The sequence below is a fragment of the Neovison vison genome, chromosome 6, assembly GCF_020171115.1.
Source record: "Neovison vison isolate M4711 chromosome 6, ASM_NN_V1, whole genome shotgun sequence".
NCBI lineage: Eukaryota > Metazoa > Chordata > Mammalia > Carnivora > Mustelidae > Neogale > Neogale vison.
The window spans coordinates 120,407,068-120,428,988 of NC_058096.1; the positions used below are offsets into that span (position 1 = coordinate 120,407,068).

At 41.6% G+C, this 21,921-nt stretch overlaps 1 protein-coding gene across 22 annotated transcripts in view; it reads right to left on the reverse strand.

Annotated features, from left to right (window-relative positions):
• KALRN (kalirin RhoGEF kinase) overlaps positions 1-21,921 on the reverse strand; it is a 661,720-nt gene that overhangs the window by 391,156 nt on the left and 248,643 nt on the right. For all 22 annotated transcript variants that reach the window (XM_044252163.1, XM_044252164.1, XM_044252161.1 and 19 more), the window contains one exon: positions 13,076-13,198. In XM_044252163.1, coding sequence (XP_044108098.1) covers positions 13,076-13,198 — 123 coding nt within the window. The remainder of the gene's footprint in view (positions 1-13,075; positions 13,199-21,921) is intronic.

Genomic DNA, 21,921 nt, shown 5'->3' on the forward strand with positions numbered 1-21,921 from the left:
CCCCCGCCTTCCAAGGGTTGTTTAGCTTCTGCTAGAGTCACATCCCATTGGGCTTCTCCAGAAGTGAAGGTCCTGCCTTACCAGTTCTGCATCCTTGCTGTGCGAACTCTGTTTCAGGTTGGCAACAGATGCTGTGGCATGCCTAATATCTTTAATTTATCAAACAAGTATGTATCAGCACTTCGTTCCTTTTTATGGGCAAATAATATTCCATTATATGCATATACCATATTTTCTTTATCCATTCATCAGTTGATGGACAATTTGGGTTATTTATACCTTTTGGTTATTATGAATAATGTTTCTATAAACACTTGTGTACAATGTATGGACATTTTGTATAACCATATGCTTTCATTTCTCATATATATATATATATATATATATATATATAATATGAATGAATTGAATCATTGGGACATATGGTGACTCTATGTTTAACTGTTTGAGTAACTGCCAGACTAAATTCTGAAGTGGCCACACCATGTTACACTCCTTCAGTGTATGAAGGAAAGTAAGAGGATATGGATTGCTCAATGTCCTTGCTAACATTTGTTATTATCTGACTTTGTGATTATAATCATTCTAATGGGTGTAAAATGATACCTCATTGTGGTTTTGATTTGCATTTCCCTGATGACTATCAATGTCAAGCATCTTTTCATGTACTTATTGACCATCTTTGAAGACATGTCTATACTGATCCTTTGCCCATTTTTTAAAAATTTATTTTTTCAGTGTTCCAAAATTCACTGTTTATGTACCACATTCAGTGCTCCATGCAATACGTGCCCTCCTTAATACCACTACCAGGCTCATCTATCCCCCCACCCTTCCCTTCCAAAACCCTCAGCTTGCTTCTCATAGTCCACAATCTCTCATGGTTCGTCTCTCCCTCCAATTTCCTCCAATTTACTTCTCCTTTCCTTCTCTTAATATCTTCCATGTTATTCCTTATGTTCCACAAGTAAATGAAACCCTATAATTATAATTGACTTTCTCTGCTTGACTTATTTCACTCAGCATAATCTCTTCCAGTCCCGTCCATGTTGATACAAAAGTTGGGTATTCATCCTTTCTGATGGAGGTACAATACTCCACTGTATATACTGCCCATTTTTTTAAAGAAAGCTCTACACCCAACATGAGGCTTGAACTCATGACCCCAAGATCAAGCGTTGTATGCTCTACTGAGTCAGCCAAGTGCCCCTCCTTTGTTCATTTTTTAATTAGGTTGTCCTTTCTTACTGGGTTGTAAGAATTCCTTATATATTCTATACACAAGTCCCTTATCAGGTAAATGATTTGCAAACCCTTTCTCCCTTCTGTGGGTTATCTTTTCACTTTCTCTCTCTTTTTTTTTAAAGATTTTATTTATTTATTTGACAGAGAGAGATCACAAGTAGATGGAGAGGCAGGCAGAGAGAGAGAGAGGGAAGCAGACTCCCTGCTGAGCAGAGAGCCCGACGCAGGACTCGATCCCAGGACCCTAAGATCATGACCCAAGCCAAAGGCAGCGGCTTAACCCACTGAGCCACCCAGGTGTCCCATCTTTTCACTTTCTTGATTATATCTCTTGGAGCACAAAGTGTTTAATTTTGATGAAGTCCAATTTATTTGTTTTTAATTTAATGTGAAGAAAGGGTCCAACTTCATTCTGTTGCACGGTTGTCCCAGAACCATTTGTTGAAAAAACTATTCTTTCCAGATTGAATGGTCTTGGTACCTTTGCCAAAACTCAGCTGACCACAGACACACAGGTTTATTTATAGACTCTCAATTCTGTTCCATTGATCTATATGTCTATCTCATGCTGGTACCATACTGTCTTGATTACTATCGCTTTGTGGAAAGTTCTGAAGTCAAGAAATAGGAAGTCCTCCCACTTTTTCAAGACTGTTTTGGCTGTTCTGGGTCCCATGTAATTCCATGTGATTTGGGAATCAGCTTCTACAAGCCAGCTGGGATTCTGATAGAAACGTGCTGCATCTGAAGACTGATTGCCATTTAACAATAAAGTCTTTCAATCCATGAATATGAGATATTTTCCCCTTTATTTAGCTCTTTCTTTCAACAATGTTTTTGTAGTTTTCAGAGTACAAATAGTACACCTCTATTGTTAAAAGTTTCCCAAGTATTTTATTTATCTTGATGTTATTGTAAATGGAATGGTTTTCTTAATTTCATTTTCCGATTGTTCATTTTGAGCACATAGAAATACAATTGATTTTTGTATATTGATTGTGTATCCTGCAACCTTACTGAACTCGTTTACTATTTCTAATAATTTTTTAGTGAATGGCTTAGGATTTTCCATATGCAAGTTCATGTTATCTAAGAATAGAGATAGTTTTACTGCTTTCTTTCTTATCTGGATGCTTTTTCTTTTTCCTGAATAATTGCCCTGGATAGAACTTCCAATATTGAATAGAAAGTGACAAAAGCAAACATCTTTGTCTTGTTCCCAATCTTAGGTGGAATATATCCAGTCTTTAAGCATTAAGTATGATATCAGATGTTAGTTTTTCATAGATAGATGCCCTCTAACAGGTTCAGAAAGTTCTCTTTTATTCCTATTTAGTTGCTTTTATTATGAAAAGGTGTTGGATTTTGTTAAATCCTTTTTCTCAGCCTACTGAGATTATCATGTGGTTTTTGTTTTTCACTCTACTGATGTTAAACCAACCTCACAATCCTGAAATAATTCTCACTGGTCATGGTATATAATTCTTTCTATATGTTACTATATTTAGTTTGCTGGTATTTTACTGGAAATTTTTGCATCCATACTTGTTAGCAATGTGGATCTGTATCTTTCTTTTTTTGAGTGATGTTTTTGTCTGGTTTTGGTATCTGGGGTTATTATTGGACTAATTGAAAGAGGTGGAAAATATTCTCTTCTATTTTGGGGCAAAGCTTCTGAAAAATTAGAATTAATTTTTCTTTAAATGTTTCTTAGAATTCAGTGGTAAAGTCATCTGGGCCTTCATCTTTGCCCATTTTACCTAAGTTTCTGATTTATTGGCATACAATTATTTGTAGTACTCCTTTATAACCCTTTTTATTTCTGTAAGGTTGGTAGTAATGTCTCTTTTTCCACTTCAGATTCTAGTAATTTTGTTTATCTTGGTCATTCTAGCTAAAGGTTTGTTAATTTTGTCGATCTTTTCAAAGAACCAGCTTTTGATCATTCTGTTGTTTTTCTATTCTCTAATTCATTAATTTCAAATCCAATCTTCACTATTTCCTTATTTCTCCTTACTTTAGGTTTAGTATGTTCTTTTTCCAGTACCTTAAGGAGGAATGCTAGTTTATTAATTTCAAAAATTTTTAATACAGTATTTATAACTATAAATTTTTCTCTAAGCACTGTGTTACCTGTATCCTATAAGTTTTAGTATGTTGTGCCTCATTTTCATTCATGTCAAAGTATTTTCCAATTTCTTCTCTTTTTTTAGAGGGAGAGAGAGTGTGTGTGAGTGGGGAGGGGCAGAAGGAGAGAGAGAATCCCAAACAGGCCCCACACCCAGTGGGAAGCCCAACATAGGGCTCAATCTCACAAATCCAAGATCATGACCTGAGCCAAAATCAAGAGTTGGACACTTAACTGACTGAGCCACCCATTTGCCACTCCAATTTCTTTTTTTATTTCTTTTTGACTCATTTTATATTTAGGAGTGTGTTATTTAATTTCCACATATTTGCAAATTTCCCAAATTTCTTTCTGTTGCTGATTTCTAATTTTATTCTGTTATGGTCAGAATTATATTATTTTTATCCTTTCTATTTATTGAGGTTTGTTTTATGACCTCACATATGATCTATTCTGGACAATTTTCATGTACTCTTGGGAAACATGTATGGTCTCCTGGTGTTAGATTAAGTATTCTAGGATGTCTCTTAGGTCAGTTTGGCTTATAGCCTCTATTTCCTTGCTTCAGTTTTCCTATTTTCTCACTGATCTTCTGTCCATTATTGAAAGTGAGAGTGTCAAAGACTCTATTATTGTAGGACTGTATTCTTACTTTCTCTCAGTTTCATTTCAAGTATTTTGGTGCTCTGTTGTTAGGTACTTAGATAACTTTATATATAAAATGTCCCACTGTATCTCTAGTAACATTTTTCGTTTTGTTTTACAGTCTATTTAAAAGTCTGTTATTAATGCAGCCACTCTGGCTTTCTTGTGGTTGCTGTTTGCATAATACATCTTTTTCCAACCTTTTATTTCTAATGTATTATAATCTTTGAATCTGAAGTGTGTCACCTATAGACAATCTATAGTTTGATCTTGTTGTTTCTTTTTTAAAAAATTCAGGCTGACAGTCTCTACTTTTGAGTAGAGTGTTTAACCCTTTCACATTTAATGTCATTATTGATATAGTTGGATTTATGTCTGCCATATTACTTTTAATCTACATCGCAATTTTTATACCTTTATTCTTCCTCTACTGCTTTCTTTTCCATTAGGTGAATATTTCATAATGTAGTATTTTAACATCTTTACTGATTTTTTCACTATATTTTCTGCATTATTTCCTTAACTACTGCTCTAGAGCTTACTATATGCACTTCCCTTGTCAGAATCGGCTTCAGATGTAATTAATTCCAGTGAGTAAAAATGTTATTCCTATATTGCTTTCTTCCCTTTCTCCCTTTTTGTGATATTATTACTATATATATTATGCATATAAATGCTACAAACTTAAAGTTAGATTGTTATATTATCTATTTTATACATGTCTTTTAAAGAAGTAGAAATGAGAAAAAAAGAACAAGTGTATATTTACAGCTTTTGTCATATTAACCTCCTCATTTATCATTTCTGGGTCTTTTCATTAACTCTTGTGGATTCAAATTACCATAGGAAGTAATTTCCATATTTCAATACAGCTTTGTTCCAACTCAACACTTGTGCTTTACTGGCACATATATTTCTGTATGTTATAGGCCCAATAGCACATTATACACATTTTGTACAATTAATTTTAAAATCAACTAAAAGAAAAAGAAGAAATATGCATTTATGTTGTCTTTTATAGTTACATAATTACCTTTACTAGTACTCTGTCTTTTTGTGTGGATTCAAATTACTGTTTAGAGTCTTCTTTTGTAATTTCTCATAAAGTGTGTCTGCTGGAAACAACTTTTCTCAGTATTTGTTTAGCTGAGGATATCTTTATTTCACCTTCATTGAGAAGGCTAGCTTTGCTAGATATAGGATTCTAGGTTGACAGTGTTTTCCTTGAGCACTTTGAATATATTATCTTACTTCTGAACTCCATTGTTCCTGATAAGAAATCAGCTTTAAACTTATTGGAATTCCCTTGTGACAAGTCAGTTTTCTTATGCTGCTTTTAAGATTTTCTCTTTGTCTTTGCTTTCAGTATTTTTTAGAGGGGGGAGGGGCAAGGGAAGAGGGGAAAGAGAGAGAGGGAAAGAGAGAATTTTTAAGCTCCACTCCCACATGGGGCTTGATCTCAGGACACTGAGACCATGACCTGAGCTGAAATCAAGATTGAATGCTTAACCAACTGAGCCACCCAGGTGCCCCTGCTTTCACTATTTTTAGTATGATGTGTCTATTTGTAGGTCTTTTTGCAGTTATCCTCCTTAGAGCTTCCTATGCTTCCTAGCTCTGTAATGCTTTTTTAATGAATTTGGGAAGATTTCAGCCATTATTTTTTCTGATATTTTTTCTATTCTCTCCTCTCCTTCTAGTTCTCCCATACCATGTTTTTCTGAGGTCCTGGTTTTTTTCATTCTTTTTCTCTCTATTCTTCAGATTGTATAATTTATATTGATCTATTCTCAAGGTTGCTAATTCTTTCTTCTGCCAGTTCAAATCTACTATTGAGCTTTCTAGTGAATTTTTCATTTCAGCAATTGTATTTTTCAACTCCAGAATTTCCTTTTGGTTCATTTTTATAATTTCTCTTTACTGATATTCTCTGTTTAAGGAGACATTATCATCAAACTTTCTTTTACTTCTTCAGTCATTGTTTCCTTTAGTTTCATTTTTTTAAAATTCAAGATCAATTAGCCAACTTATAGTACATCATTAGTTTCAGATGTAGTGTTCAATAATTTATCAATGTCATTTAAAAAACCACTTATAATGGCTACTTTGAAATTTTTGCTAAATCTGACATCCGATCTCTTCCACAGACAATTTCTGTTCCTTGGTCTTTCCAGTGTACGCTTTTTATCTGTTTTTTTTTTTCTTCTTCTTCTTCTTTTTTTCCTGGTCCTATTTTTCTATTCCTTTGCATGTCTTCTTTTTCTTCTTCTTTTTTTTAAACTGAACATTTTAGATAGTATATTATAATACTCTGGGTCCTCATCCTCCACTTCTGGGGCTTGTTAATATTATTTGCTTATTTGTTTTGTGATTGGGTGGACTATTTTAGTGAAGACTATTTCCACCTCAGCTCCCACAGTGGGTGACCTCTGATGTTCCCCAGGTGGTACTGCTTTGGGTATTCCTATGGTCACCCTGGGATGAGAATGGTCTTGGTAGTGCTCTCTTTAATTTTCTCTTTCTTTTACCACTTGTATCTATTAAATTCTATTAATGGCCAGGTGATTATTCTATTATTTTCAAAATGTCCTGGGGCATAAAAATGCTCTTAGACCTATCCAACCAAATTTAGTCTCCTTTGAAGGGAGAGTCTATGAGGTCTGTGTTTGAGATTTGATCTGTCCCCAGAAGGTCTCTATCCTCAGTTTTCTCTACCACATTAGCCTGCCTACTATCACCAGAATCTCCTTAAGGGTGTTTGACATTGCAGTTGGCTTAAACTTCTCTACTCTCTGTTGCAAATGAGGTCATTTCCCTTAGGAAAAGACTTGGAGCTCTATGTTTTAGTTTGTTTCCATCCCCCAGGCAAAATCTCTGAACCATGGTTCTGGGGGTAGAGTAGGGACAATAGTGTACTTCCTGAGTAACACTCTCCCCCCACACACCACCTTAGCAGCTAAAAATTCAGTGAATTTTCAGCATGAGTAGCCTCAGGCCTCAGTTTGCCTCTCCCAGCATGGAACCTCTGCCTTACAAGCTGGGGCAAGGGAGATTGGGGCCTAGGATGCTCAGCAGTGTTGCAGCTATGGGAGAACCTCTGTTCCATGAGTAGGAGCTAGGCAGAAGAAGGAAATCCCCCTGCTTCGCCATACTCACCCAGAACTTAGCTTCAGCAACAGGTTATTTGGGACAGGATAAGAAATGCCCTGTGATGACAGTCCTTCAACTGAGAGCTGGGGGCCCTGTGTTCTTGGTTTCGCCAATTTGGAAGGCAAATTCATCTTACTGAACTGGGAAGGGAGAGGGAGAGAGGGCATCTTGGTTCAAATACTGTAGACTCAATGTTCTTGTTGAGTTTTTGTAGATTTTCTTGAATAAACATTTCTTCACTTGCTGAACGCACTTAGGACCATTTACAGAGACTTTTAAAAGTTGTTGTAAAATAATTATCACCAAAAAATAATTAAATTAAATTAAATTAAATTAAATTATTTTTACCAGTTCCCTTAGAGAGTGGGTCTGTGGAGCTCCTCATGCTATCATAGTGGAAGTAGACTTTCAGAACTGTGATGTTTTATTTTTAGGGAGTGAATGTTTCATACTTAAAGATTCCACAGAACAATAGTTCTCTAACTTCAATGTGCATATAAACCACCTGCAGGCAACCTGTTAAAAATGCATGTTCCTAGGGCCCCATTCTCCAGAGATTGTGATTGCCTATGACTAGGGTGGAAGCCAAAAGAAATATGCATTTTTAGCAAGCTCACTACATTATTCTTTATTATTTAAGATCAATTTATTTATTTGAGAGAGAGTTTGTGTGAGTTGGGGGAGGGGGAAAAAGAGAGAGAGAGAATCCTCAAGCAGACTCCCCACTGAGCACAAAGCTCCATGTAGGGTTCAATCACAGGACACTGAAATCATGACCTGAGCCAAAATCAAGAGTTGGATGCTCAGCCAACTGAGCCACACAGGCATCTCTCACTATGTGATTCTTTGAAAAAAAATTGTACTATAAAAACAAATGCACACCAGACAAGATAGATCTCTTTTTCTTCCTTCTCTTCCTCCTCTTCTTCTTCTTCATCTTTTACTTCTTTAAACAGGTTCTATGTCTACTAAGGAGCTTTGTAGCTATGGCAGGATTAAATACAGGCTATTTAAATATCACAATTTTGTGTGTGTGTGTGTGTGTGTGTGTGTGTTTACACTGGAATCTAGAAACATTATCATTATAAAAAGTGCTCCCTGTTTGGGGTTGAGGAAGTGCTAAAGAATCATGGTTTGGGGATCCCAAGCATCAAAGATCACAGGTGACCCCAAAGCAAGGCTTCTCAAATTGGGGTCAGGAGACCTGCCTCAGCATCTTTATTTCTCTTGCACCAGATCTGACTTTCCCTTGTTGCTACCAATTTTGCAATTTTCCCTCAAAACAAAAAGAAAGAACACCATGGGTTTTGCTCCAATTGGCCTAATTTACACACAAATGGCAATATGTGCCTCTGGTGAACAAATTAATAGGATTAAAGCAGCTATCAAACATGCTATAGCAGAAAGGATTCCTACCACCCAGCTGCACACGGTTATCACTAATGTGAATCCTCACAGTCATAATAATAGAAAATGAACATCATTTCATATTTTAAAACTCTAGACAGAAGCCATTAGCAATTTATTTTTTTCCCAAAGAACCAGCTAATTAAAACTGTAAATAAGCTGCATTACGTTTGGATTTACTCCTGTGAGTGTCTTTTTCACAAAGAAATAGAACATGGATGGCTACATGACTGTTTGATTGCATAGTAAAGATCAACCATACTTCCATCTGTCCACACTCTCATCAGAGAAGGCCACACTCAGAGGAAAGAGAATTTGTAAGAAAGGATTCCACAATGACAGGCAGAGTTAAGCAAGAGGAAGGCCTCAGAGAGCTCAAGAAACCCGGCTTTCTGAGGCACTGTAAGAAGCCTGAGAATATTTTCCTACTAGGTTTAGTAGGTAGGATGACATTATTGTTATTGTTATTATCATTGTCGTTGCTGTTGTTATTTTGAAGATCAAAAAATCTAGAATTTCCCAGTGGGAATTGTAAAAAAACAAAAACAAAAACTTTTACGGCAAAAATCCGAAGATCAACCAATTTTAACCTTTTTCTTTCAGAGTTGCTCATGTACCTTACTCAGTAGGGCAACACTCCCCTACTATGTTATGTTAATATTTGTATGTTAATACACACATGTTATATGTTATATGTTAATATTTGTATGTTAATAATTGATGGCCTTTATTGGTACCAATCCATTGATAGAACTTAGGAAACTTCTGGCTTTTCTTCCATGATTTAATGATATGCAATTATTTCTCAGCAGTGGTCACCTCAGCTGGAGTGGGGTCTTTAACGAGTATATAAAATTAGACACATGAAAACAAAAACCTGATACATTATAAGTTGGTTGATTTTATTTATAAAACAATATACCTAGAAATTCTTTAATTACGAGTTCTTTGATCCATCACAGACCATTAATTACTATCAATTAAAAAAAATGAGCTTTATGTCAGGGTTGACTATCAATTAAAAAATGTACCTGACTCCTCATTTAAATTGAGTTTCTTTTATTATCCCCTATTATAGCATACCTTACTCTTCCAACATAACACTTACTTGTTTGTTATTATATATTTATTTGTGAGATGACTTATTAAACATCCGTCTCTCCACTGGACCCTCCATGGGGCAGACCATCTCTCTTTTGTTCGCCACCATATGCCCACTATACAGTACAACAGCTGATCCTTAATTATCTGGGGAATGAATGCATGAAGAAATCATGAAGTTCTTAAGATCTTAAACTGGAGAGGTGGACTGAAAGGCTTTAGGGTACTCTTCAATCCCCTGAGATTATCTTTAAAAAAAATGCTCATATACACATTAATCTGGGGAGAGGACCCACAAGCTTCCTTAGATTTTCTAGGGGTCTGTGACCTCCCCAAAAGATATGGAGTCACTAGCCTATTTCAGCAATGAATACCGAAAGAACTTACCTATAACCTGAAACAAAGCACACTACATGTGCATTTACATGGACAGATTTGTGAGTATATGTATAGGTGGGTATATAATTTCCAAGAACAGAAAGAGAAATGCCTCAGTGAATTTACAGAACAATCCACAATCCCACTTCCCCTGAGTAGTGGACCTTTCTATAGTCACCGGGCTCCAGCAGTAGCTGCTTGCATTCATCCGTTTCTTGGCAGCAACATCCATCACTCAGGCCAGAGAAAATGAGTCTGTAATTCCCTCCTTTTACCTGTTTGGGATGCTGACATCCTTCTTTGTGGGACTTGCTTTTACTAACAAACCTGTAAACCTACGGGTTAACAAAGGCACAGTTGGAGGCATGTTTATAAAGCACTGGTGCCCAGACAATTTGATCAAGCAACCCTGGGATGTCCCTTGCCTTGCCCTCCAGCCAGAGAGGAGAGCCAGCCTAATCAGTCCAAGGAGGCCTCTGCGAGTGGCCTGCCTTCACAGTTGGCTGTGGGAGACCATGAGATGCGCTGAACATGCTAATTGGCTGTTGTATATTAAATCTCCTCTTCTTCCTCTCCCAGCTCCACAAGATATTTCCCTTCAGTAAATTTCCTCGCTTGTTTTTTGTCCTGAAAATGGAGACTTCAGAAGTCAATTTGTCGGGAGAAAGGTTTCTGTTGTGCCATTAACTCCCAGTGATCCATATGAACAGAGAGGGGCTGCGGAGCAGATCATTCAAAGCCAACTGCTCTACTTAGCTTTGTAGTTTCTTGCTTTGAGTGGCTTGGTGGCAGACTTGCCTCCCTAACTACGTTTCTCTTCCCTTCTTATCAAAATGAGTCTGTCTGCCTTAGGGCCAAGCAGTTGGGTGACATGAAGATTCTGACACAGAATTTGTCAAACTCACTAGGGGAAGCCCACAAAGTACCCAGATAACAAACTTGACTAGATTTGAGTTCACATTCTTAATCACCTGTAATCAACTGTTTTGCTCCTCTGTGACTAAATCGAGCAAGGGATGGGACATAATTATAGGAGACTGGTTAGACAGAAATGAGTCCTTACATGCAGATGAAGACCCAAGTCTGTTTTAGGTACAAACTGATAACCAGATCACTGTTGATGTTTTCCCTGCTTGGGCCCACAACCTGTTATTCTGCGGCCACAGTTGTCTTACTCTGCTAATTTCATGATGATCGTCTCCACGACCTTTCCACCTGGCTATGGTTCCCGGGGCTAGTCATCATGGCTGTTGGCAGATACCTCACATGTTCCTCCCTTGCACGTGGTAGGACCACATATCCCCACCCAGCAAGTTTGACGTGGCCGTATGCCTGGTGGTGGCTAACGAGGTGGGATGTGTCACTTCTAAGCAGAAGCTTCAAAGCCAGCACACATGGGACAGGCAGCAACATCTGAGGCAGCAGCCTCTCCGTCCGCCTGAGTCCCAGGGGACTGTGATGAGTAGAGCGCCTTCCAGCCAATGGTGGGCATGTGATAGGCGCAAGAAATAAATCCCTGTTGCTTTATACGAGTGAGGTATTCCGGTTCTCATTTAACTCAGCATATCTCTATCCTGCACATTTCAAGCTGCAGGTTATTTCCCCAACTAGATTGGGTTATTTCCCCAACTAGACACCATACAACTTAAGGCCAGTTTGTTTCTTCTTCAGTACATGAAGTCTGGTACACAGCGTATTTAAAACAACCTGGTAGAAAATAAAATTCTCTTGCTTTTTGGCCTCCGTGATCCTCCATGTTTACATTTTTCTAATACTTGCTCCCTTCTCAGCATCGCTGGCTGAAATAAGGTGTCTTTGTGTTCAGATGGATGGAGGGTGGTGGAGCTATTCTTTCAGACAAGGAGCACAAATAGGAATAGTGGGCAGAAGATAGAGTGAGGTAAGTTGAGGCATAATTAGGCTACAGGCATTTTGAATACAGTGGGTTCAAAGGGCAGACAAGATCTTGAATAAAATTCTTGGGGCAACCACGTGGAAAAAACAGAATCCCAGAGTATTAGGTTTACAAGTGATCATGGGTTTTATCTGGACTAGACTCCTACATCACCATCACCACCATCATTATTATCATACCAATATTAACTGACAACCTGCAATGTACCAGGCACAACTCCAACTGATTTTACAATCGCCTCATCGGCTCCTCACAACAACCTTACAAGGTAGCTATTATTTCCATTTTATGAATGAATGAAGAACCTGAAGGCCAGGGAAGGAAATTCCCTATGGCCACACAGCTAGCAAATATTCCTCTGTGAATTCAGCATCACAGAGGAATATTGAACACTCTGCTTGAACACTCTACAGCCTCGGGACTTCACTAACCCCCAGTGCATCCCGTCTCCCTGAGCCATGTCTTGCCTCCCCCTCCAACTACACTCCCCTGGATGGTCCTGCCTCCTAGACCAACACAGAGCAATTCTAGCATTATCTCTCCAAAGGCAGCCCTATCAATATCTAAAGACATCACCTGCATGTCCCTTAAGGCTCCCCTTCTCCAGTATAAACAGCCCCAATTCACTCAACTACTTCCAGTGAAATGTTTCCATTAAGCCTGAGGTCCTTCACCATCCCAGCTCAGTGACTCACATATGCCAGGGACCAAAAGATGTGGTAAACCAGCAGAATGGAACCCACAACTTTCCCTTATCATCCTGTGCTGAGCAAATGCCTTCTACAACCCCAGCACCTTCCTTCCACCAAGAAAAGCAGAGTCCAGAGGCAGAAATGGGCCATAATCTGCTATAGGCATCGCTGGCTGGCCACATGTCCTGCACACAACCCCATGGAATGCTAAAGTTGGCATGTTCAGAGTCCCTCCCACTTACTCGGGTCTCAAGTCTGTTTCTATCCCACCCCCCTCCCATTCCTCCCCTCACTGTCCTGTCTCCAGAGGTGGTGCTGAGAACGCCCTCCACTCACCACAGAGTTCATGGCCCCCCACTCACCATGGAGTCCACGGCCCCCCACTCACCAGGGAGTTCATGGCCCCCCACTCACCATGGAGTTCATGGCGAAGTGATTGTGCTGCGTCTGGAGGTCTAGGGCATGCTGGTAGCTCACGCCGATCTCTGTGTGGCTCTGGAGGAATAACTCCTTGTTGTGGCTTATCCAGTCAAACATCTAGAGGGGACAAGAAGGTACGCAGTAGTCAGAAGGGCCATGGGCCCAACAGTGCAAAACTCCCAGAGCTACTGGAAGGAAAAAAGAGTCCTCCCGCTGGTGCCCAGTGAGAACCAGTCATTATTCTCAGAGTGGGGGTGGCCCACAGCCCAGTTTCCCAGGAAAGCCCTCACTTTTAGCATAAGGATGCATCATCAGCCTCTGCGTTACCATATAGAGCCTAAGGGGAAAAGAGAAAATGAGTAAGAATCAGGGAGATGGCAGAAGCAGCTGTTTTATTGTCCCTATCAACTCCTTTTTGTAAAAACATTTAGAAAGCCTCAAAAGGGCCCCAGGCTTGCTTTGGGGATGGGGCTGAGGGGCACGTGGTGGCTGAATCCATTCCCTATTGCAGTAGAAGAGAGAAACCCTTATTGGAAGCAACAGGGCATCCTAACATGCCCTGTCCCATATCACATCACCCAATAACACACATTGTTGCATCGACTCTAGACTATGCCACCTTTTCTTGTAACTCAGTAGTCTCCCAGTTCCAGGGTTTCTACTATAATCCATCAGGAACCAGAAGAGGAGGATTTTAAGGATAGGCTGAGTTCTGGCTGGCACGGTGAGCACTGAGCTATTTTCCTCCTCCTTAGCTCTGTGCCCTGGTTTTGTTTGTTTGTGTGTCTGTTTGTTTGTTTAGGCTTTTACCTTTCTCCCAGGCAGCCCACACACATTAAGGGGATGTGACCAGAACCCCAATTCCAAGGGAGGGATCACTCTAAGTGTTATCCATCCTTGGGACATCAGATCTAAACGAATCAATGTAGGACATTTCCCAGCCAATGGGACTGTCTCAGAAACAGGCATGCTACCTGACTCAGTACAATAAAATATGGGGGGACATCTGCCTAGAAGCATCTGGGAAAACAGACCCTACTTCTTAGATATAATTTCTCTCCCTCTGATACTGTCATGGTGATTCTGAGCCTCAAACTGTTGCAGTCATTCTATGGGCAGCTTAAGGGTGAAGCCCATGAGAGAGAAAGGATATAGATCCCTGATTGAGCTTTGCCTGATCTCTGCCTTGTCTCTGGACTTCCTAGTACCTGAGTCAAGAAATCCTCTTTATCATTCAGGTATAGTCAAGTGACATAGCCAGGAAAGGTGTGAAGCCTTTGGAAAAAAGGACTCCTCTACTTGAACTGAGGCTCCGTACTTGAGATGGGCTCAGCTGCAGGGTATAGCATGGAGGGAGGAGCTGAGCACAGGTGCAGGAGGGGCAGTGGCAAAGATGGCATCTGCCTTCCTGGAGGTAGGAGCCCAGACTCATTTATTATTTCCCTTCGGATAGTAAAGTGACTTTACTTTTTCAGTTATAGTCAACCAATATTTGCAGGACGCCTGCTATGTGCCAGGCACTGTCCAAAGCAATGGAAAAGCAGAAGTGACTAACATGTATGTGGTCCTTGAGCTTCAGTGGGTTAAAGCCCAGCATGGAAAGCAAACAAGGACTCAGATATAGTGTTAGTACAATGTGGCATAGGACTTGAATAAAATCACAACTTGAAAAAAATCTCTATCTAGATAAAGTCCCATATGTTCTACCAAGCTTGCAGCTACCCTCAATGGAATGAGAACAAGGAAGGGCAGAGAAGGCTTCCCAGAGGAGGTGCCAACCTGAGCTGAGCCCTCAGGTAGGTATTAGCCATGTGGAGATGGGAGGGATGTGAGCTCCAGGCAATGGGGAGACCAAAGAAGCAGAACTCAGGGCAGCCCAGTGTGTGGAGGGCTCTGAAAGCTTCCTGTTGTGCTTCTGAAGTCTGAAGTGAGAAGATGGGGCTGGAGAGGTAGCCAGGACAGCCGACCATGGACAGCCCTGGAGATAGGCTTTAAGAAACCTGGACTATATTCTGTAGGCAGCAAGTGGTGTGGAAGGTTTTAAGCCAAGCAGTGAAATGTGATGTGAGCTTTGATTGCAGTGTGGGATGTGGGCAGGAGGGACAGGGAGAAGGGTTAGAGGCTGTTGCAGTAATCCTGGTGAGGGGTGCAGTGAAAACCTGGAAGCCAGGCTCAAGGGTGTGACAGGGAAGTCTGCAAAGCGGGCAGGCTTGAGAGCTCCTAGGAAAGGGATGAAGACTCCTAATTGTTTGGGGATGGAGGGCGAGGAAGAGCTAAGGAACAGCCAGGAGTCTGGCATGGTACCCTGGGTCCTTGTAGGAAAGTTGCCACCACAATTGCTACCAAAAGAGGAGGTAAGAAGCTGGGATGGGAGTCAGGAGATAGTGAGTTCTGTGTTAGATGTGCCAAGTTTGACAGGCTTATGAGAGTTTCAAGCAGAGGTGTGCTGCGGGCAGTGAGGCTTCTGTGTCTGGGGGTCAGGAGAGAGACATCGAGGCTGTGACAACTTTCACGTAAGTATAACACCTTCTGAAGGCGAACATGTGTGATCTGGAGGCGATTCTCTTTTTTGAATTCCCCACATCACTCCCAGCTGCCTATCTGGATAATAAAGAAAGGATGAAAGTGTCCCTCTTCACTTCCCGGTGTCAGAGGACATTTCCGGCTGCCAGACGACATTTCCGGCCGGGGGCTCCTGCAGAGGCTGGGCCAACATCTGCTGTGTGCACTAGCCTGGGTCGGCCAGCCTCAGTCAGTCTCATGCGGACTTTGATTTTTTTTCCCCTCAATTATTATTAAGGACAAAGGGGAAAAGAAGACAAATGTCCCAGGAGTGTAGAGGAATCTTATTCTGTAATTTTTGGTCTTTAAAATTCTGCCTCTCAACCCCATTTTAAAATAATTTCTCGTCTCTTTTCTTCATTGACAAAAGAATCAATAAAGTTAATGAAACTCTGAAATGCCTGAAGTCCGCAGAATTTGTGATGAAAAGCACTCACTCCACATACTTTCTTGGGTATCCCAGTGGCTGAGAAGTGACCTTCCCTGTACTTTCTGTTTGACAAATACCTAGACAAGAAAACCAGCAGTGGAGTTTCTTGCTAGCACCAGAACGATGAGATTGCCTGGTGCCAGGTGGGGCTGGACTACAGAGCAGGGATTGCTGGACGGGGGCCAGTTAGGGTGGAAAGGAAGAGAATGGAACTAAAGGACAGGCAAGAGGAGGGATCACTGGAGGAACCGTGCACCTCTCTGAATGGGCTTCTTGCGTGATGTCAGCACCCAGGCCATTCAGCTGAATTCTGCCTCCCACTTGGAGCCTCCTGGCAGCTCTCCAGGGGCCAGGGATTCTGGCAAGATCAGCTGTGCAGGAGGCAGTGCTCCGAAGAGGTGACATACCTGTGTACTGGGAAGAAAGAAAAAGAGCTACTCTGGGGACCAGACATTTCCATGTGATATCAGAAACCAGAGTCTCTCCAAGGCGCCTATTGCTTAAGAGACAGTCTTGAGTCTTCTCTGGGCCTGAGTCTGCCGCCCCATGGTATATGGCTTGCACCCTTACAGGCCTGGTTGTCTGCAAGCATCACGGTCATTTCTGCTGTGTTCAGTGCCTCTGGCTGTGGAGAGAATGCACGTACATGTACGTACACGTGCACGTGTGTGCACTCACAGGCAAGTGTGCAGCGAGCAGGATGAGGTCTCAGCTAGCTCGGCTTGGTTCTGCCACTAACTCCCTATGAGACTGTGGGCAAGTCTCATTTTTGGGTTCCTCCTCATTTGCAAGGGATACGTGGTTCCCAGAAAGGAGGTAAGCTCCTGCTTTAAATTCAAGCCCGATTTGGAAACTTAAAAAATATATATTTTTTTCATTCAGAATAAAACAGTTTTAATGAGTCTCCTGGATCAGAAGGTATGTATATTCATTGCTGCAACTTACATTTCTAACTTTTGAGGTAAAGAATCACAGTGAGAAAACTGGCATTATTTGATAGCCAGAAAGGCTCAGCCCTGATATTTGTCTGGGGTGTTAGAGTTCAGAATATCAGTGCAAAAAGCATTGTGTCTGTGCTCTTGGCACTGATGAAATAAAGAGTTAGAGATCAGTGTCCAAAGTGAAAACAGAAAACTGTTTTTATTAAAGCAACTGTACCCTCTCTAGGGGAGAGCAGGCAAGGTTCTGTGAAGTGGAGCTGGCCCCTATGTTGTTTGGGGACTGCATACTTAGTGGGTCTTTCTGGGCTGGGAGGAGTGGTGATGTACAGTGAGGTGATCTCTGATCAGGCTGTTTCCAATCATTTTGGGGCTACTCTCACAGGTTGGGAGGGGGAGTTTTTGACCTTATAAGGTTGGTACCAGAACCACCCTGGCAGCCTTTCTCCATGGGACAGGGCTATAACAGCAAGGCAAATACATTATAATAAGTCTAGGGGTGACTGTGGGGCAGAGGTGGAAGAGGAAAACCTGCTCTACACCTGTGGGTCTCCGTCAGTCCTAAGGTCTTGGAAGGCATAGGCTTCTAAAGTGTACTCTAATGTGTAATCTTGGAAGCCCCCAGGCTTCTAACCTATTTATCATCCTCCTTGCCTCCAGCTCAGGAATTGTCTACTCTACTACCCCCCCACGCCCCCCCCACCCCCGCTTTAGGACTTGGAAATCTTTCAGGTCAAGGGATGATGGTTCCTCCCGCCATTCTTTCCACTGCTTATATGTAGCTTCTACGTAACATGTCTATTCAACACTTTCATTGCATCCATCAGGACTATTTTATCAATGGGAAACAGGCAGAGAGAAGCGAAGCCCAGGGTCTAGAATTCATCGACTCCACACAGCACATATTCACTGAGTGCCTGCTGAGCCAGGCACACGGCTGTAGGATGTCTTGTGTCTGGTCTCCCCAGGGCAGTTACCCACCAAAAGGCAGCCACCAGGGCCTGTGAGACTCCAGAGAATGTAACATGCTATCCTTCACATAGGGCCATTCCTTCTCCAATACCCAGCCTTGCTCCTCTCCCCTCACCCCTGCCCCACCAAAGCCTGGGACAGCTGATTCAAACAGCTCCACGAAACAATAAATATTTCTCAAGAGCAATGAATGCATGAGTGAGCTGGCCACAGGCTAATCCCGAGACAAGCTGGCCTGCCTACGCTCCCTTCCAGCGAGTTCGTTTTATGATTTGGGTTCTCTGGAAAACACTTGAACTAGACTGACACAAAGAGCTAAAGAAAACAGACAAATAAACAAACAAACAAAACTAAAGAAAATATCTCCACAGTAGTTTCAAACACTTTAATCTTTTTTTTTTTTTTGAGAAGCTACAAATGGCAGGTTCAACAGAATGTAATATAATAACAAAATTCCTTCAAGAGGAAAGAAAGTTCATGTCTAGATAATGAAATTTTACCTCTTTGTTTAGAAACTAACATAGTTTTGTCTCATTAAGAAGACAGATGCTGGGCGCCTGGGTGGCTCAGTGGGTTAAGCCGCTGCCTTCGGCTCAGGTCATGATCTCAGGGTCCTGGGATCGAGTCCCGCATCGGGCTCTCTGCTCAGCAGGGAGCCTGCTTCCCCTCTCTCTCTCTGCCTGCCTCTCCATCTACTTGTGATTTCTATCTGTCAAATAAATAAAATAAAATCTTAAAAAAAAAAAAAAAGAAGATAGATGCTACATGTAAGCTACTTGCGTTTTTATGTTTTTTTTTTCTTTCTCATGTTTTGCTTTTAACTAAACTAAATGATTTTTTTTTTAATGCTGGCTAAAATTCAGTGAAAATATAAAAATCTGGTTCTTAATATATAAAAATGATAAAAAGAATCTATTTAAACGCAAAATAGGAAAATAAACAGAAACCTTTTCCCCCTGTTCTTACAAAGATAGGGATGGCTAAAAGGTTATTATTGTTCAGTTCTGTTTTTAATGAAGCATAAACTATTTCATAGAGCAAAGAAATTAAATAAGGATCTTGGGCTTATTTGCCTTCATTTGCCAAATTTAGCAATGGCATCTGATTTAGAGTTTTAACTTTCAAAGCACCTTACCACCTAGTGTTAGTATTTTGTACTGTCTACAATTATAGATTATATTGGTTTTAAAGTTGCTCATACTCAGCTTTGATAAGTTGATTAAGAGGATAGAAGGCAACCAAAGAATTTTCTTTGCCTAAATATGCACATTCCGATGTCACCTGTGTCTCCTTGACTCTGCTTATATACCGGAGTGACCCAGCCATAGAAGTTTATGCCATAACAGTGTTAACAAATCCTTGTTGGTGAACATTGCTATGCCTGGGACATGTGGTGTGTGGTCAATTCAACAACAAGCTTTTATGTGTATTATAGTACAAAGAATAGAGCCTCCAAATACTGGGCCCTAGTACAGATTGGTCTGAGCCTCCATTTCCTTATCTGCAAAATGGGATAACAACTGATACTCTTTGGACCTTAGGGTAATAGTGAGATTCAAATACGATAACGGTTTCATGCTTTAAGTGCTACTCACCTGATAGATTTCAAAATCCATATAATGAGCATATTCTAATATATATATTTCCCTAATGCTTTCATTTAAAGCACAAAATGGATGAAAGGTATGGATTTAAAACTGCAGTAAGTTCACCTTACTGCAAAATCCCTGCAGGCTAATAGAAATCACACCTGCAGTTCAGATACAAACACATCCTCGGCCTACCCTCCCCAAGAGGCATCCCCACAGTGACCACAGGGTGCTGTGAACACAGAAACACCTGTACACCCTCCACCTCCTCCACCTTCACATACACAGAGGGGTGCTGGGGGTGCCCTTGCCCACACAGGACTCAGAGACACGTCCATCCTCTCAGAGTTATGCTTGAGGGCACCGGTGCCCTCCTGCCCTACCAGTGTGTCCCAACCAGGACCTCACTCTCTCCTGCCTTCCTTCCAGACCCTCCCTTTCCCACCCTCTCTCCCATCCCCAACTTTCTCACTCTTAGACTCAGTCCCTTTTGCTCCTCATGGTTTTTCACTCAGGAGAGACTACTATTAAAATGCAGCATTCTTGCAGCTCCCCCTGGAATTAGTTCATTGTGGATACAGAAACAGCTCAGGGAGAAGGCAAGGCCCTTTGTGATCCTGACCCAGGGGCGAGATCCAACCTGAGGTGGGACAGGAGAGGTAGAAAGTGAGAGGGAATGAGAAGTGCGAGGGAACTGAAGACTAATGTCTTCAATTTACAGTTCTGCAATCACTTGAACTCTAACTGATGCTGGGGCATAAATTCTCATGCAAGCAGGACAACACACAAACGCCAGGACCCTTAAGACCCTTCAAGCCTGGTTTGCAATGATCTGTTCTCCAAGGATTGCAAGCTCTCCTGCTAAGGGAAAAAGAGAGCAGAGGGAGAAAAGATAAAGGACCCCACATGTGGACCTAGTTTCTATGTTCCTAGAATTCCTCCTTGGAGAGTTTGACACCTTGCCCCATCTCCATCTGTATCTGCAAGGCTCGCAGGTCAAGGGCATTCAGGGTTCTGAGGGACCATCTCGACACTGGTAAAACACAGGCAGTTAGGACTTGTGCCCGGTATATGTAGGTGTCAACAAATATCTACTGAGGGAGAGGAGGGGCTCTGGGTTCTGCCCGTTTTCCTGTAGGTTTCTGACATGTCAACTGGTGGACTTCCATATGTTATATAGAAGACAAGCAATTTTTATCTTTCACCATAAATCCAGCTGCTCTAGGGAAGATGGCTCAGCCTGGTTACCTGGGAGACCCTATCACCAAATCAGCCAGGATGCCAAATAATTTCACTGACCCGGCTCTCTCTCTAACCCATAGACATGCTATCAATCCCTTAGCATGTTTCTTAAACTTTTCATACTCTAAATTCCCTAATTCCTAGATCTCAGATCTAGCCTTCTAACATGTTGCTCCCATCCAGAAGAGTCCCAGTTTCTCTATAAAATAGACATATATCCCATTGTGAGTAAGGAGTGAACAAAAACTCTTTCCCCTTCTGCATGCTAGTATCCCCATTCTGTTTCCCTGGAGACAGGGGAAGACAGTGTGTGACAGTATGTTACGAAATCATGTTGTCTATTGTAAGAACACCCACCGTGACCCGTAAACTCTATCTGGCCTGGAGAGATGATGGATGAACTATGAATACCTGAGGGGGACACCATCCACTGGGCTTCCCAGAGTTTAATAACTCCTGTAACTGGCACGTCCATTGCAGGGGTCCTGGCAACTGTGCCAATGAACCTGTTACAAGAGATACTGGTTCCCGTCGGGCATGGAGTTCATAAGCCAGGTCAGCCTCTGCAGCTGCCCACTGTGCCTCCTGTCTCCTTGCAGCTGAGCCAGACTGCTGCAAAGACTGTCCTGTTGGTAAGCCATGGCTCCCATATTCTATCGTCCTGAGTAGATGAGTGCGAAATATCACCCACAGTGGTGGTCCTGCAGTCAGAGTGTGTGGTCGAGTCTAAGGAAGCTCCCTGCAGGTGTTGCAGCCATATTTCAAAGCCAGACTATACCAACAGCAGCACCGTGCCTCTTCTTGTCTTGCCTTTCTCCATCTGCCTCTCTCATTCTCACCTTCTTTTAGTGATGGAGCAATGACAGTGTTAACAACATTAACAGTTACTTGCATTTGCTGAACACTCACTATGTGCTAGGCACGATGCCAACTCATTTAATCCTCTTAAAATCATACTCGTCGCCCAGATATTAATCCCCAATATTATCCCTTCCATTTTTACAGGTAGGGCACAGAGAGGTTAATTAGTTTTGCCAAAGCCACACTGCTAATGAGCGGCAGAGCTGAGATTCAAACCCGGGAGGCCGACTTCCAGGGCTGAGGCTC